The 16,673-nt window shown below is 34.3% G+C and overlaps 3 protein-coding genes across 5 annotated transcripts; all 3 read left to right on the top strand.

Moving 5' to 3' along the window:
* Window positions 1-4,137, top strand: LOC113328370 (B3 domain-containing protein Os03g0619600-like). Its single transcript, XM_026575481.1, has 8 exons — window positions 1-251; window positions 1,355-1,399; window positions 1,501-1,546; window positions 2,242-2,293; window positions 2,365-2,477; window positions 2,555-2,975; window positions 3,136-3,237; window positions 3,351-4,137. The coding sequence occupies exons 2-7, from the start codon at window positions 1,392-1,394 to the stop codon at window positions 3,171-3,173; spliced, it is 678 nt and encodes a 225-aa protein (XP_026431266.1). The 5' UTR covers window positions 1-251; window positions 1,355-1,391; the 3' UTR covers window positions 3,174-3,237; window positions 3,351-4,137.
* LOC113327960 (B3 domain-containing protein REM9-like) lies at window positions 3,414-10,029 on the top strand. Its single transcript, XM_026575065.1, has 4 exons — window positions 3,414-3,579; window positions 8,934-9,323; window positions 9,398-9,501; window positions 9,607-10,029. Exons 1-4 carry the CDS (start codon window positions 3,414-3,416, stop codon window positions 10,027-10,029), a joined length of 1,083 nt encoding a protein of 360 aa, XP_026430850.1.
* A 3,532-nt stretch (window positions 10,030-13,561) lies between these two features.
* LOC113327645 (transcription factor TGA9-like) lies at window positions 13,562-16,345 on the top strand. 3 transcript variants are annotated; one of them, XM_026574805.1, is made up of 7 exons: window positions 13,562-13,962; window positions 14,582-14,626; window positions 14,702-14,761; window positions 14,844-14,915; window positions 15,327-15,378; window positions 15,676-16,050; window positions 16,157-16,345. In XM_026574805.1, exons 1-6 carry the CDS (start codon window positions 13,900-13,902, stop codon window positions 15,687-15,689), a joined length of 306 nt encoding a protein of 101 aa, XP_026430590.1. In that variant the 5' UTR covers window positions 13,562-13,899; the 3' UTR covers window positions 15,690-16,050; window positions 16,157-16,345. The 3 variants fall into 3 exon arrangements, with proteins under 3 accessions (XP_026430590.1, XP_026430589.1, XP_026430588.1); XM_026574804.1 differs by having other exon boundaries at window positions 15,450-16,050; XM_026574803.1 differs by lacking the exon at window positions 13,562-13,962 and having other exon boundaries at window positions 14,621-14,761.
* The last annotated feature ends 328 nt before the right edge of the window (window positions 16,346-16,673 follow it).

Here is a 16,673-nt window from a genome sequence, read left to right as displayed (position 1 = left end):
TGAAGGCTAGACAAAATAGAAAATCGTACACTGTTCATTGAATTCTCTCAGAACAACAAGATTAAATTCAAAAACCCAGGTCTCTTTCATCTATCAGAGATACACAAAATAGAAAGAGGAGGAGTTAAGTTATCTAGGGGTTTTTGAAGTAAAAGCTTAGGGATTTTGATGAAATGGAGAAACCAGCAGCTGAAAGGAAATATCATTTCTTCAATATCTTGCATGAAGAAGAAGAACAAAACAGAAGATTGGTAAGTATGATATATTCATCATATTGTTTTCTGGGGTTGAATTTCATAATTGGATTTATGTTTCCCGTGACAAATTTCTTTTTTGGAGATAAAAAGTTCCAATCAAGTTTTTTCATGTAGCTCAAGTGTTTGATCTGTTAGCTCTATCAAGTGTTGAGAATGATGTGATGATTTTCCATGCTTCATTATCTTCTGGTGCTTCCTTTGCTTAGAAGATCTGTTGTAAAAACCACTTGAGACCCACATACTGATGCATTTTTTTTAACCTATAACTCTGTGTAAAGCTGGTGATGCTTTCGTTGATTCATTGCGGTGTTCTGCTCTTCATCTTTACACTAATTATATCACCATTGCTTCTCTGCTGGTACCAAGTGTAATCTGTACTAGAAGTAAACATAAGATTGTTTATTTTCAGTTGAATGTGTAACATATCCTCTTTGGTTCTTCATCCAATCATATATGATTCGTTGTGCAGTAATGATGATTTTCCATGCTTCATTCATTCATCTTCTGTTGCTTAAAAGATCTGTTACGAAAACCACCTGAGACCCACATAGTGATGCATTTTTTACCTTTGAAGTTGAACTGTATGATATGTTTACAGTGAATATATTACCATTTGCTTTCGTTGGTTTGTTGCTATGTTCAGCTCTTCATGTTTACACTGATTATATTATCATTGCTTCTTGGTCAGTGTCGAGTTTAATCTGTACTAGAAGTAAACACAGGATTGTTTGTTTTCAGTTCAATATGTAGCATATCCTCTTTGGTTCTTCATCCAATAATAGAGAGAGTGCACCTTATAGAGTGGGGGAATTTGGGTTTGTATGCAGAGAGCTTGGTTTAGAAATAGAAACTAATTAACCACCGCCAACGGCAAGATTCTGGACCGTTTAAGGGCATGTGAAATTTGAAAGTTGAAACCAATGATTTTTCACTTCTCAGATCCTTTAAAGTTCAAGAATTCTGAAATTTTTACCCTGTTAAGATTCACTCTGAAAGTTTAGATTCTGGGGAATAATGAAAAGTAGGAAAAGAATCATATTTCTTTTGGTTTTCCCCAAGATACAAACAAAAACTAACACCACTGAGATTATTTGCAGAGGAAAGGTCCTGGGTCAAGTTCAAGCGAACCCCTTGATGCAAAAGTGAGGAAATTTCAAGCTCCATTTGAATTTCACATCAATATTTTTTTCTTTTATTTTTTGATGATTTTACTGGTTTTTTTCTTTTATTTTTTGATGACCAGTAAGATTGCTGAACTAGCAGCTGAAGAAGAACAAAACAGAAGATTGGTAAGTATGATCATGATGCAAACATCTCCGCGGTTACCTAGAAACTCTACAACTAAGACCTCTGATTGCTTCTTGAAATCAACCTAAAATCTAATCCCCGAATGATGGTTACTGCATTGTAACTTTGTTGTGTTGGAGTTAATGCATTTCCAAAAGTTAACAAGACTGTAAAACAGTAAAGAAGTTAGAAAAATAATCTAGTTAGTTTGTCAGGTTAGTGTGAATGAAGTTTGAGACAAGAAAAATCTAGAGTTTGCTAAAGTGTGTCCTGTAATGTGAACAAGTGTGAAATGAAAGACAGAGAAAAGAACTCTCTGGAGTCTGTATAGTGTGTCAGTCAAAATAGTTTATCTGAATGAAAATTCTAGAGAAGATTAGAGAGTTGAAAGGTCGGCTAAAAAGCCTATATGTATGGGTACTTGTACTACTCAGTTTGTAAGAGAAATGAAAAAGAAAGAAAATGTTAGTGAATGAAAAACAAGATAAGATCAGAGAGACTGAGTGAGTAACATCTAATTGAAATTTCAAATTCAGAATATCATAGAAGCAAGTCCAGATAACACAAAACACTCCAATTTCGAACAGTTTGGAATGAAAGACTTCATGTTTATCACCATTGTTTGTAACCTGGTAGCTATTGAAATATGTATTACCTATTAGTAGTGAACATAAGATTTTGTTGTTTTGATTTTCAGCGCATTCCATGTGAAAATTCAACGATTAAAAAGGAAAGCTCTTCTACTCAAGGTAAGAACGATTGGTTGCATTCACCTCATATTAGTGACAGATTCATTATATCTGCGTGTTTCATTTTCCAGAGAAGTTTGCTGCAGCAGGAGCAGTCCCGAGGGAAGTAAGGTCTTTCAGTTCTCCTTTTCCTTTCTTCTGGACCTCTATGAACCCCACCGGCGTTGGAGCGAGGTTTCGTATGGTGAGTTGATAGATTATGTATGCCAATAGAAAACTACCTCTATAATTATACAAAATCATTATGTCTTTCATTTACAGACAATACCACTTCAATTTGCAAGAGATCATCTTCTAGCTGAGGTAACAAATGCAGATCGTGAATTGAATGTCTTGCTGCAAAATGAGGAAGGTCTCAGTTGGGAGGTTCTTGTCAGAGCAAATGGACATTCATACACATTCTATACAGGCTGGAAAGACTTTGCGACCGAGAACAAGCTGGAAATTGGTGATTGTATGATTTTTGAACTCATTGATAGACTTCCAGATTCAACCTTCGCAATGAGCTTCCATATCTGTCGTAATCCAGTTCCTGTTCCATCTCTCCCTGCGCAAAAAAGTAATGTACCAGAGAAAGAATGTTTCACTCATCTACCTTCTTCTCGGCTTGCACGAGAAATAAAAAGACGTGGAAGGGCATATGAAAATTTGATGATAAGAGAGGGAGGATCTGATAATCACGGTAAGAAGGATTGGTTGCACTCATCTCATATTAGTATTAGTACCAGATTCATGTGAAAAGTACCATTTCAGTAAGAAAGGGCATGTAACACGTGGAAGGACATTCACCTCATCATAATACTTGGATTCGTAATAATATACTTGTGTTTCATTTTCCACAGGAGTGTGCTTCAGCAATAGCTGTCCAGATGAAAGTTGAATCTTTCAGTTCCCCCTTTCCTTTCTTCTGGATCTCTGTGAAGCCCTCCAATGTTCACCGTACTGTGAGTTGATAGATCTTGTATTTCAGTAGATGCTTTTATTTTAAAGTTTTTATGAACATAAAAACAACTATACATAGTATTCTTAACTAAATCATTACAATTTTGCTTTGCAGAATATACCGGTTACATTTGCATGAGAACATCTTCCAACTAATATGAAAAGTGGGGAAGCAAAAATGGATGTCTTGCTACAAAATGTGGAAGGCTGCAGTTGGGAGCTTCATCTCTGTTCAAGGGGATTTGCAAAGTACTATTTCAGTAAAGGCTGGAGAACGTTTGCCAAGGAGAACAAGCTAAATATTGGTGATTGTGTGGTTTTTGAACTCATTGATAGACATCCAGGTGGGACGCTTGTAATGAACTTCCATATCTATCAATCTCCTGTCTTGGTAGAGGACGATTTGGATGATGAATGAAGCGGCTCTTCATCCTGTGATATGAAACATTATACGGAACTACTTTGCTGCTTCAGAACACATACAGAAACAAATGTAATATTATGGGATTCATATATTTGCTTATTTACTTGTTTATTCAGGTAACTAATATGCCGTTAGGCACATATTTGCTGCAGATTATTATCCAGTACGAGTAATTAATAGTTGTCCCGTTTGTACATGACATCCATTCCAAAGACCTGATAAGTGGAGTCAATTTTTCTTTGAGTGATCAAGGATGAATTCTTCGATGGATGGAATCAATTTGATACAACAAGCACATAGACAAGCAATTAAGAAACGGAGTTGGAGATCAGTCCTGGATGCATTATTTATGGGTGCGTCACAAGAACTTTAAATTGATGATCATGGAGAGTACAAGCAGTTGTTATTGGGAACTCAAGATACGGCGTTGCTTTTTTTCTTCTTCTTTTTCTTAATGTTTTTAAATTTTGTTAAAAGAACCCGCACCAAATATAAGAGAGTTACTATGAAACAACACTTGCAGATTTGCAGTTTAATAGATTATTTATTTGTGAAATCATAAAGATAAAATAATCTTCAGAGGCATTTTGAACTTTCCTTTGAAAAAGTGTAACAACTGGACTCAGAGTGGAAGATCTCGGTATTGGATCCAAACGAGAGAAATCCCAAGTCCTGATGAACATATCATGCTTGGAGCCATACCCAAAAAGTCATTACTGCTAACTCGTATACAACTAAGTGTTACAACATCTACTTTTTTTTAGTAATCTTTTCGAATTACCAACAAGTTTCTTATTTTTAGCACAACTTTGCAATAACGTTCGGAGTAAATTCAATGTTAATTACAACTTTCGATATATCTACTTTAATCAGTGCCGTTATGGCATGGGTTATAATTTCTAGTAAAAGAAAAATTCTAAAATTGTAAACTTTAAACTTAATTTTTAGTTTCGAAAAAATTCTTTAGTTTACTCCAATTTCCCAATGATTCTCCTTCTGGAGTGCGTAGTTATGGTACCACATCCTTTTAGAACTGTGATTCTGAATACATCAAAATATATCTAAATGTAGTCTTATCCATATATATATATAGACTCAACAGTAAACAATAATCTTAAAAATTTCAAGAACATAATTACATTGTGATACCATCATTCAAATTAAGCTTTTGTTGCATGTAAACCAGTTGATTGTGCCATACTTTTAACATGACTATTATACTAGTTAAAAATCTAAGTAAGTGCACAAATACTAATGTCTTAAAATTCAATGAGTACGGTATTTAACTATGGATGTAGTCTCTTATACTTTATCACCCGCCGTGGAAATTTTCTTAGAGCCAATTATTTAACTCAAGTAAATAATCCATGATATTTACTCTACAGATAAAACTAGGGGATTTTAATAAAAGGCCACACTCTCAATTTCATGTTTAAGAAAGTGCCATCATTTTTTTCTAAATTTATTTAGTGTCACACATTTGACCTTTTCCATCCATTTTTATTTATTAAACAGTTAACATCAGTTAGTGTACATGTGGCAACTATTCACCTTGGTGCAGAACTAGGTTGTAGGAATTAGCCAAAAGAAATGTGCATGCACCAAAGATTTCCCCTCACTTTTTTTTGTTTTTTCATTAAGCTTATTATAGAGGCGGCATGGTTTATTAGAGGGCGGCATTGTGATAGTAATGTCCTTTTAGTTGGTTAGGGGATGTCCTAAAGGGGATGTAAATTGACTAGATTACCCTTTTCACCTTAAATCAACCAAAATCAAATCAATTTTTTTTAAACCTAATCAATCAGAAAAAATCAAATCAGTTTTTTCATCTTCTTCTTCATCTTCTCTTCTCCTCCATCAACCATAACCTCCATTAAAACTGAAAATATCATCGTCTTCGATTAATCGACGATTTGAAAAATGTTTGGAAAAACCCAGTTAGGGTTTAGTTTATCGTGTTGGATTAAAGTTAATTTTGTATCAAAAATTAGGGTTTTGTATGAAAATTAAAATTGAAATTTCTGGTTGCATGTGAGTTACGGTTGATAATAACTCAAATACGAACCGTAACTGTAGATTGGGTTGATGTTACGGTTGGTTTTAACTCAAATACCAACCGTAAGTTCTTAGTTTTGAGAAATATGTTCAGTTACGGTTTGTATTTGTATCATGTTTATCAACCGTAATTGAGTTACAGTTTGTTACTCAAACAACCATACCAATCGTAAATAATCTTGTGTCTTAAGAATTTATCAAATAATGATTTACGGTTCAAAAGTTAAGTTGATACACCAACCGTAGGGTAGTTACGGTTGGTCTCAATTCATTAGTTACCAACCGTAACTGGTTTTAGGATTGGATTTTCCCCAAATTTAACCAGTTACGGTTGGTATTCGATAACTTACGAACCGTAACTAAGAGTTACGGTTGGTCACGAGCAAAATTGCAACCGTAAGTTCTTCTGAAAATTTAAAAGTTTTGATTTCGTTACGTACTTTAGATAATTTTGAGCTAGAAAAAGCTAATGGGAACTAATTTAGAGGTATACCGGGTTACTGGAATCACTCATTTTGGTTGAGTGAATCAAAATTTAGGGTTTCACAAATATCGCAAAAGTTTTTCTTTTTCTTCTCCTCTCAACTTTATTTTTTTAACTCTAAAAATCTGATTTTGTTTTGATTTTGAGTTAATATAAGTGAAATTAATTATTAATACTAAACTTGATTATCATCACTAAACTAGGTTATCAATAACGAGGGTTAATTTGTCATTTTCAATTTTTTTTTTAATAAAGGACACCTTTAATGATCATGTAATGACCCTTTTTATCCTATTAAAATGCTGCCCCTCTAATAAGCCATGTCCCCCCTATAATAAGCTTTTTTTTTAGCATGAGACTACAAAAACAAAACTATAAAGCTGATTACAAGTGTGGAATTATCATTATGAGTCGAAGAATTATTTTATTTTATTTTCTCTAAAACAAAGTAATGAGACAATACAGGGAACAGCTGAAGAAAATCAATGAAGTCTCATTTGCTGGTGAACTTGTATTAGACGAAAGATCTCTGTATATCTCGAATTACAACTATCAAAACCCATCATAAAAGGGTTTATCATTTATTGATAGGACGATGGGGTTTGGAGGAAATCGTACACTATTCATTGAATTCTCTGATGACAACAAGATTCAAAAACCAGGGTTGCTTTCATTTGTCCGTCTGCAGAGAGAGGAAAAACATAGAAGAGAGAAGAAGAAGAAGAAGAAGAAGAAGAAGAAGAAGAAGAAGAAGAAATTCATCTATCTGGGGGAGGAAATCTAACTTCTTCTTACATGAAGAAGAAGAAGAAGAAGACAGAGGATTGGTATGTATGATATATTCATCATCTTCTTTCTGGGTTTTGGATTTTATAAGTAGATTTGTATGTTTTCTGTGGAAATTTTTGTTTTCAATCAAGTTTCCTCATGCAGCTCAAGTGTTTGATATCTTAGCTCTATGAAGTGTTGAGGATGATGTGATGATTTTCCATGCTTCATTTATCATCTTGTGTTGTTGCTTCTTTGCTTAGATGATATGTTGGAAAAACCACATACATTACTTGAGTAGACCCACATAGTGATGCATTTTTCTGTAATGATGATTCCCATGTTTTATTCGTTCCTCTTGTGTTGTTGCTTTCCTTGTTACCCCCATAGAGATGCATCTCTGTATGATATTTAGTTAGTTAAGCCGGTAACGCTTTCGTTGATTTATTGCTGTGTTCTCATCTTCATGTTTACGCTGATTACATTACAGTTGCTTCTTTGCTGGTATCCAGTTTAATCTGTTCTAGAGTAAACATAAGATTGTGTATTTTCGGTTGAGTGTGTATATATCCTCTTTGATTCCTCGTCCAATAGGATATGATTCGTTGTGCAATGAAATCGAAAAGAAGATTTATTTTTCTAGTGCATCTATGATAAATATCAAACTCTGAGAATAGAAGAGTTTAAAGATTCGAGAGGGTAAGTAGGAAAAAAATGCTGGGCCATTTAAGGGCATGTGAGATCTAAAACCACTGATTTTTCACTTTTCAGACCCTTTGAAGTTCAAGATTCACTCTGGGAAAGTAGGAAAAAAGAATCATATTTCTTTCAGTTTCTCGCAACATACATACAACCAAAAACTAACACCACTGTAATTATTTGCAGAGGAAAGGTCCTGGGTCAAGTTCAAGCGAACCCTTGATGCAAAAGTAGGGAAATTTCAAGCTCCATTTAAATTTCACATCAATTTTGTTTTCTGTTTTAATGAATTTGATTGCTTTTTTCCAGAAATTTCAGTTGTTCAATATCTTACACAAAGAAGAAGAAGAACAACAACACAGAAGATTGGTATGTATGATATTATTCATGTTTTAGTTTCTGGGTTTTGGATTTCATGAGTAGAGTTGTTTGTTTTCAATGACAAATTTTGTTTTTTTGGGATAAAATATTCAATCAAGTTTCTTCATGTAGCTCAAGATTTTGATCTATTTGAAGTGTTTGGGTATGATGTAATGAGAAATTCGGGAGGGTAAGTGATAGCAATTTTAGAGAGAGTGCAGCTTATAGAGTGGGGGAATTTGGATTTTGGATTGTGTAATGTCATGTTATTGATGGGCTGAAGGTCTTGTGATGGGCAAAATTTGTGAGTGTGGTTAATGGATAGAAAAATCTTAGTTCAACTCGCTCCCTAAAGGATGCAAAATCTGCTTAACAGACAAATTTTTTGGGGCTTAAAGGATGCATCAATATTACAAGCATTAATGTCAAACACAAGCCAATGGACTTGTTAGAACTGATAGTTATATTGGTCTATGTCGCCTTTTGTTATGGATCATGATGCAAATAACTACACATTGACCTAGAACCTCCACCACTAAGTCTCTTTGATTTTTTGCACTGTAACTTTGTCGGAGTGAATGAGTTCTTGTTTATCACCATTGTTTGTTACCTGGTACCTACTGTAATATGTATACCTACCCGTAGTTTGCTGCAGAAGGAGCAGTCCCGAGGGAAGTCAGGTCTTTCAGTTCTCCTTTTCCTTTCTTCTGGACCTCTATGAAGGCCTCCTACGTTGGAGCGAAGTTTCGTATGGTGAGTTTATAAATTTTGGATGATGATTTTGAAGTAAAGGTTTTTGTTTGTTTTTTTCTTTTTGTACATAGAAAACTACCTCTATAATTCTACAAAATCATTATGTCTTCCCATTACAGACAATACCGCTTAAATTTGCAAAGAACATCTTTTAGCTGAGGTAACAAATCCAGATGGCGTATTGGATGTCTTGCTGCAAAATGAGGAAGGTCTCAGTTGGGAGGTTCTTGTCAGACCAAATGGACTCGATCAATACATATTCTGTACAGGCTGGAAAGACTTTGCCACAGACAACAAGCTGAAAATTGGCAATTATGTGATTTTCGAACTAATTGATAGACTTCCAGATTCAACGTTTGCAATGAACTTCCGTATCTGTCGTATTTCAGTTCCTGTTCCTTCTCCAGTTCGTGTGCAAGAAAGTGCCGGACCACAGGAAGCATGTTTCACTCGTCTACCTTCTTCTCTGCTTGCACAGGAAATAAAATCACGTGGAAGGGGATGTGAAAATACGACTATAAGAAAGGGAGGCTCTGATAATCACGGTAAGAAGGATTGGCTGCATTCACCTCATCATAATACCAGATTGTTAACAATATATATGTGCTTCATTTTCCAGAGAAGCTTGCTTCAGCAATAGCAGCCGAGAGCAAAGTCAATTCTTTCAGTTCTCCCTTTCCTTCCTTCTGGACCATTGTGAAGCCTTCCAACGTTACCTGTATTGTGAGTTGATATATCCTGGATTCCAATAGATGTTTTTATTTAAAGGTTTATGAGCACTAAAACAACTGCTACTGTTAACTGAATCATTACGTTTTTCTTTTACAGAATATACCGGTTAAATTTGGGAGAGAACATCTTCCAACAAAATGTGGGGAAGAAATAATGGATCATGTCTTACTTCAAAACGTGGAAGGCCGCAGTTGGGACCTTCGTGCTAAGTTATTTGGATGTGATATGTACCGGTTAAATACAGGATGGAAAACATTTGCCACAGACAACAAGCTGAATATTGGTGATAGCGTGCTTTTTGAACTCATTGGTAGACTTCCAGATGCAACATTTGTAATGAACTTCCACATCTATGAGTTCCAGACTTTGCTGACGATGATTTGGATGATGAATGAGGCGGCTCTTCGGCCAGGGGTATCGAATGTTTTACTGAACTACTTTGCTGCTTCGCCTTATGTTTTCATCAGAGGACACACAGAAACATATGTAATATTATGGGATTCATATATTTGCTTCTAAACTACTTTTTTCAGGTAATTAATACTATGAAGTTAGGCACATATTTGTTGCATATTATTTGTTAATAGTTGTCCCATTTATACATTACATCCATCCCGAAGGCTTGAGTGGCATCTGTCATGGAGTCAATTTATTTTTCTAGGTTAAGTCGGGTATATAAACCGAATCAGATGCTAAATCAGAAAATAAAAAAAAATAAAAACATTTTGACACATGATTCGGGATGAGCCTTTTTCAATGGAAAAGAAATGTTTATTCCGTTATGAGGTAGGACATTTTTCTTAATTCTTCATAAACACTAGCAAAATACGTACAATCAATTTTTGATTTGGTTAGATTTTTTTGACCTTTCCTGACTCCAATTACCAAACTACATCCTACATCCGATGGTTTTCATTGATTTGCAAAAGAAAAAGGAATATCAGACAGCTAGCCCACAGTGAATGCTCTATGACAAAATAGTTTTGCCCACCTTGAAAGTCTTGGACAAGTAAAACACTAAATTTTTGAATTTTTTTAAATAATGAATTGAAAATATGATGCAGCGGATAGTAGAGAAACTAGAGAAAAGAGAAGTGTTGTTCAGACTTCAAATATTCCTAGGAATATCGACTATGAACGTTGATTAATATCTAGACTTCGGTTTCTCAACTTTAGATAAAAATCGATTAAACTTGAACAAAGTTTGATAAAGAAGATATATATTCCAATAAAAGTTGCCCTAAACAATTTATGATGGACTCTTTTATAGACTTGGGGAAAAACCCTAACTTGCTAGTCAAGAAAGGATGAAAAAACCCCATAAACCGACTCAGACCCTAATTTGCTATTTTTGGCAAATTTTGGTCGACCTAAAATAATGAAAGTACTCATAAAATAAAACAATTCTCCTCAAACGGCGGCCCAAACAGACTCCTAACGAAAGAGTTATTAACAAAATAAAAACTTTCCTAAAATAGCAAAAACGTATGTTTGATGCCCTAAACGATGGAATTTGGCTAAATTCTGAAGACAAAGGCAATCAAAGATTTCCTTGTCCTGTTCTTTGGCTTGTTTCCCATCGAAATGGACCCCTAAGGATCTAAATTACGACATTTGGATTTTTAGCCTCCAAATAGGCTATAGCCTGCTCATCTGCATCAAAATACCTACGAAAGATATTAATTAAAGGGGTGAGATCGGTTGACATGGTTGTATTTACATAATCTTCACATTTTCCTCATCTAAAACTCGACATTCCTATCAAAAATGAGAGTATCCCGAAATACGTCATCATCCACAAATTTTAATTTCAACCGTTAATCTTCAACAATTAATATTCAAAATCGTATATGGCGGTTTTATACATCCCGGAGTGCTCTCATTTTTTGTTGGAGTGTAGAGACCTATAAGAAGAACATGTCACCAAAAAATTAGCTTCAAAATTTCTTGCTGTTTGGATTCAGTAAAAAAAACATGACCATGTCAACAGATTATGTCAGTATAACCATGTCAACGGATCTTATCCCTTAATTAAATGTTATGGTCTGGTATTCATTTTATATACTCCCATAGATTAGAGCCGTTGTATGGAACAAGATGTTTATCGTCTCAACTTGAGATAATTGTCATCTCAACAAGATCTCAGAGTCTCGGGCAAACTCTCAAATTTGAGTGTTGGCCCATCTGTATTGCCTATTTGCAAATCTTCTCATTTGCCCACCCCACTGTCTATGTTTTTAGTTACCCCTATGGACGCATCCATATCCGCCAATTTCATCCTATCCGTTCCCTGTCCGCATTTAATGGTGAAAATGGAAGGGTACATAACTAGTAAATTAATTTTTTTTTTGCTCGGGAACATATATATGGACAATCCTTGAATAATCTACATTGTTTGGTTACGAAACTGTTTTTAAGATTATTTAACAAGGAAAACTAGTATATATCCGAAATGTTCACGAAACGAATTATAATAAGTGCAAGCTTTGTAATCTATATTTCAAGATACGAATTCGACGAGAACGAGTCTAATAATTTACATGTTAAGAAAGTATTTGTTTTCGTGATGTTAACCATATAAGGACAGTTATATGTGTTTCTCAAAGATTTTGTTATTCACCACAATTTTGTAATTTATTTTTACACTACGTTGTTTCAATTTTATTTTAATTTTAATTAAGACAAGAATAATCTGTCTAAATAAAAATTAATGGACTTTAACTCTCTTGGATCGTCCTTCACAAAAACTCAAACCTAACAAATAAAAAAAAACAAACTAAACAAATATGATGAAAGATGATATAATGTAGTGTATAAATAAATAATCATAGAAATCCTCTTCGTTTTAGTTCATTTGTATTAACTAAGCACGTTGTTCTCTTACACGGTATGAAAGTTAACATTCTCAAATTTTAAAACTAGAACCTTAGTAACATTCTCACATTGTAAAATATAAATCTAATTTTTAGTATCGCAAATTTTTTTAATTTTCTCCAATTTCCCAATGGGTTATCCTCCCTCGGTCTAAATGCGTACATAATTATGGTACGACAATCTTTTAGATATAAGATTATGAATTCATCAAAATATATCTAGATGTAATCTTGTTTATTTGTATATCAGTAATTTTAGAAGTCTCAAAAACATAAATACATTGTGATACTATCACTCGAATTAATCTTTTGTTGAACGTAAATCAGATGACTGTGCCGTACATTTTACATGATTAGTTTATAATTAATCTCAGTAAGTGCATAAATATATACTTAGTTTAAATTAACTCAATGAGGAATGTATTTAGTTATGGATCATAAAATACTTCATCACCCAGCATGGAAAATTTCTAAGAGGCTCTCTCATCTATTGATTTGAAAATGCTAACTAAAATAAATAATCGATGATATTCATTATAGATCGGTGCAGAAGTAGGGTCTAAGAATTAGAAAAAAAATGTGCAAGTAATAAAAACATTTCCTTGCTTAACATACATCTAAAGCTAAGAATCTTCCACCAACACCCATTTATATTTTAGAATATATATTTGAAACTATCGTAAATATTTTGGAGAGATTCGTCACAAATAATAACAATTATATTTCATTTTCTTAGACAGACAATTATAAAACCGCAACTTAAAGGTCATATTTAGAAATTACTAAATGGTCATGATTACAAATCGAGAACATCAGAAGGTAACAAAATTAGCCGGCTGGATAAGTTAATATAGACTAAGACGTTCCTGGACTAGCTTTGAGTGCCCATGGGTATTCACTTATGAGAGAACAGAAGTGTGGAAAATAAGGTAGAAAAGAGGGATCACCCTAGATTAACTCATGTTTTTATTGAATAATTTTAATTGTGATCTAAGATTACATAGACTTGTCGCAATTTACAGGGAAAAATCTAATTCTAAGCCTAATTAACTTAACTTCAAAAATAAATAATTATTAAAATAAGAAATATTTAAAATATAATTCCTAAATTGACGGATATGTCATATATCAGGAGCTCAGTCAGAACAGACAAGTCAAGTCGGGCCAAACCTGTTCGGGAAATATTTACACCCTATGTGCAGCTAGAGAATCAATGAAATCCCCTTTGCTGGTGAACTTGTATTGGACGAATGCTCTCTGTATTTTGATTTCGAATCAAAACCCATCACAAAAGGGTTTGACATTTATTTCTGGAAGATGGTGTTTCGCCAGAATTCTACACTGTTCATTCAATTCTCTGAGAAAAACAAGATTGAATTCAAAAACCAGGGTTCTTTGATTTACCATCAGAGAGAGACAAAACACAAAAGAGAAAGAGAAAGAGGGAGAAGAAGAAGAGTAAATTATCTTGGGGTATTCTGGAGTTAAAGATAAGGGATTTTTTTTTTTTGATGAAATGGAGAAACCAGCAGCTGAAAGGAAATATCAAATGGAGGAAGAAGAACAAGACAGAAATTCGGTAAGTATGATAATATATTCAATATCTTTTCTGGGTTTTTGGTTTCATGGTTGATTTGTATGTTTTCAGTGATAAATTTTGCTTTGGGTTTTTTATGTAGCTCAACTGTTTGATCTGTTAGCTCTATGAAGTGTTGAGGATTTTCCATGCTTCATCTACGTCTTCTGTGCTTCCTTGCTTAGAAGATACGTTTCCAAAACACAGATACATGACTTGAGTAGACCCACATACTGTATATCTCTGTAGTTATGATTTTCCATGCTCCATGACTTGAGTGACTCTGTATCTCCTTGCTTAGAAAAGCTGTTATAAAAACCACTTGAGACCCACACATAGTGAAGCAATGTTTTACCTGTGTTCTGTACCATCGCTTCTTGGATGTTAGCAAGTGTAATCATAGGATTGTTTCTTTTCAGTTAAATGTGTAGCATATCCTCTTTGGGTCTTTATCTAATAATATGGTTCACTGTGCAATGAAAAAGAGATTTTTCGCTTTTCTGAAGATTTCTAATAATTTTACCCTGTTAAGATTCACTCCGGGAGTCTGGGGAAGAATCATTTTTCTTTCAGTTTTCCATAACATACAAACAAAAACTAACACCACTGTAATTGCTTGCAGAGGGAAGGTCCGGAGTCAAGTTCAAGTGAACCCCTTGATGCAAAAGTGAGGAAATTTCAAGCTCCATTCAATTTTCAAATCAGTTTTTTTTTCCTAATAAATTTGATTGGTTTTTTTCAGAAATTGAGAAGAATGGCCCAGAATGGAGAATCATCAAGAACTTTAAGATTGAGAAAAAAAGTGGGTCACAATTTAATCAACTTGTTTTGGCTAAAAAATTCATATTTTTGGTACTTTAAAAGATTGTTCTTGCTTTTTGCAGGGTTATGTGCAGCAGCTTGAGACCAGTAGGATTGTTGAACCAGCAGCTGAAGAAGAACAAAACAGAAGATTGGTATGTACGATATATTCATCCTATTCTTTTCTGGGTTTTGGAATTCATAAGTAGACATGTATGTAGATGATTCACCATGCTTCATTCTTCATCTTTTTGGTGCAACTCGTTGCTGTTAACACAAGGCAATAAACTTGTGAGAACTGATAGTTATATTGATTTATGTCACCTTTTGTTATGGACCATGACACAAACATATCCACATTTACCTAAAAGCTCCACAACTAAGACTCATTGATTGCTTCTTGGAATCAACTTAGAATCCAATCCCTGATTGATGGTTTCTGCATTGTAACTTTGTGTTGGAATTAGAGATTTGATGTTTATCACCTTTGTTTGTTACCTGGTAGCTACTGTAATATTTTTTAGCTACTCGTAGTGAACATAAGATTTTATTGTTTCGATTTTCAGCGCATTCCATGTGAAAATTCAAAAAGAAAAAAGAAAAGCTCTTCAAGTCAAGGTAAGAAAGCTTAGTTGCATTCACCTCATATTAGTTCCAGATTCATTTTATTCTCGTATTGCATTTTCCAGAGAAGTTTTCTGCAGCAGGAACAATCCCGAGGGAAGTAATGTCTTTCAGTTCTCCTTATCCTTTCTTCTGGACCTCAATGAAACCCTCCAACGTTGGATTGAGGTTTCGTATGGTGACTTGATAAATCATGTATCATGATTTTGAAGTAAATGTTTTTTTTTTATTTTGTGTACATAGAGAAATACCTCTATAATTGTACAAAATTATTATGTCTTTCCATTACAGACAATACCACTTAAATTTGTAAGAGAACATCTTCTAGCTGAGGTAACAAATCCAGATGGCGTATTGGACGTCTTGCTGCAAAATGAGGAAGGTCTCAGGTGGGAGGTTGTTGTCAGACCAAATGGAATTGATCGATATGCATTCTTTAAAGGCTGGAAAAACTTTGCCACAGACAACAAGCTAAAAATTGGCGATTGTGTGATTTTCGAACCAATTGACAGACTTCCAGATTCAACGTTTGCAATGAACGTCCATATGCGTCGTATTTCAGAGAACTTTGCTTCAGCAGTAGCAGTCGAGAGCAAAGTCAATTCTTTCAATTCTCCCTTGCCTTCCTTCCGGATCTCTATAAAGCCTTCCAACATGTTCGGTAGTGTGAGTTGATAAATAATGGATTCCAGTAGATGCTTTTATTTTAAAGGTCTATGCACAAAAAAACAACTACCATTGTTAACCGAATCATTACGTTTTTCTTTTACAGAATATACCGGTTAAATTTGCAAGAGAACATATTCCGACAAAGTGTTGGGAAGAAAGAATGGATCAAGTCTTACTACAAAATGTGGAAGGCCGCAGTTGAGAGCTTCGTGCCAGGTTAGATGGATGTGAAAAGTACTCCCTCCATTCTTTTTTAATAGGCCAGTTTCTATAAATAAAAGTTTCAAAAAAATAGGCCAGTTTTCTAATTGGGAAAGTCAAATGTTATTTTAATTTTTTGGGACCACTTTTCTCTTAACTTCTTTTGATGACAAGTGTCATGTGGACCACTTCACTTTACTTCTTTCGCTAACAAGTGTCATGGGGACCATTTCACTTCACTTCTTTTATTGACAAGTGTCATGAGGACCACTTTCAATGATTAGTTCTCTTAATTTCCTTAAATTTCGCTAAAAACAAAACTGGCATATTAAAAAAGAACGGAGGGAGTACTATTTAGGAGGAAAAGCCTGGAAAGCGTTTGCCATGGACAACAAGCTGAATTTTGGTGATTCTGTGCT

Source organism: Papaver somniferum, unplaced genomic scaffold (assembly GCF_003573695.1).
Source record: "Papaver somniferum cultivar HN1 unplaced genomic scaffold, ASM357369v1 unplaced-scaffold_107, whole genome shotgun sequence".
NCBI lineage: Eukaryota > Viridiplantae > Streptophyta > Magnoliopsida > Ranunculales > Papaveraceae > Papaver > Papaver somniferum.
This window is presented reverse-complemented; position numbering and strand designations above follow the sequence as displayed.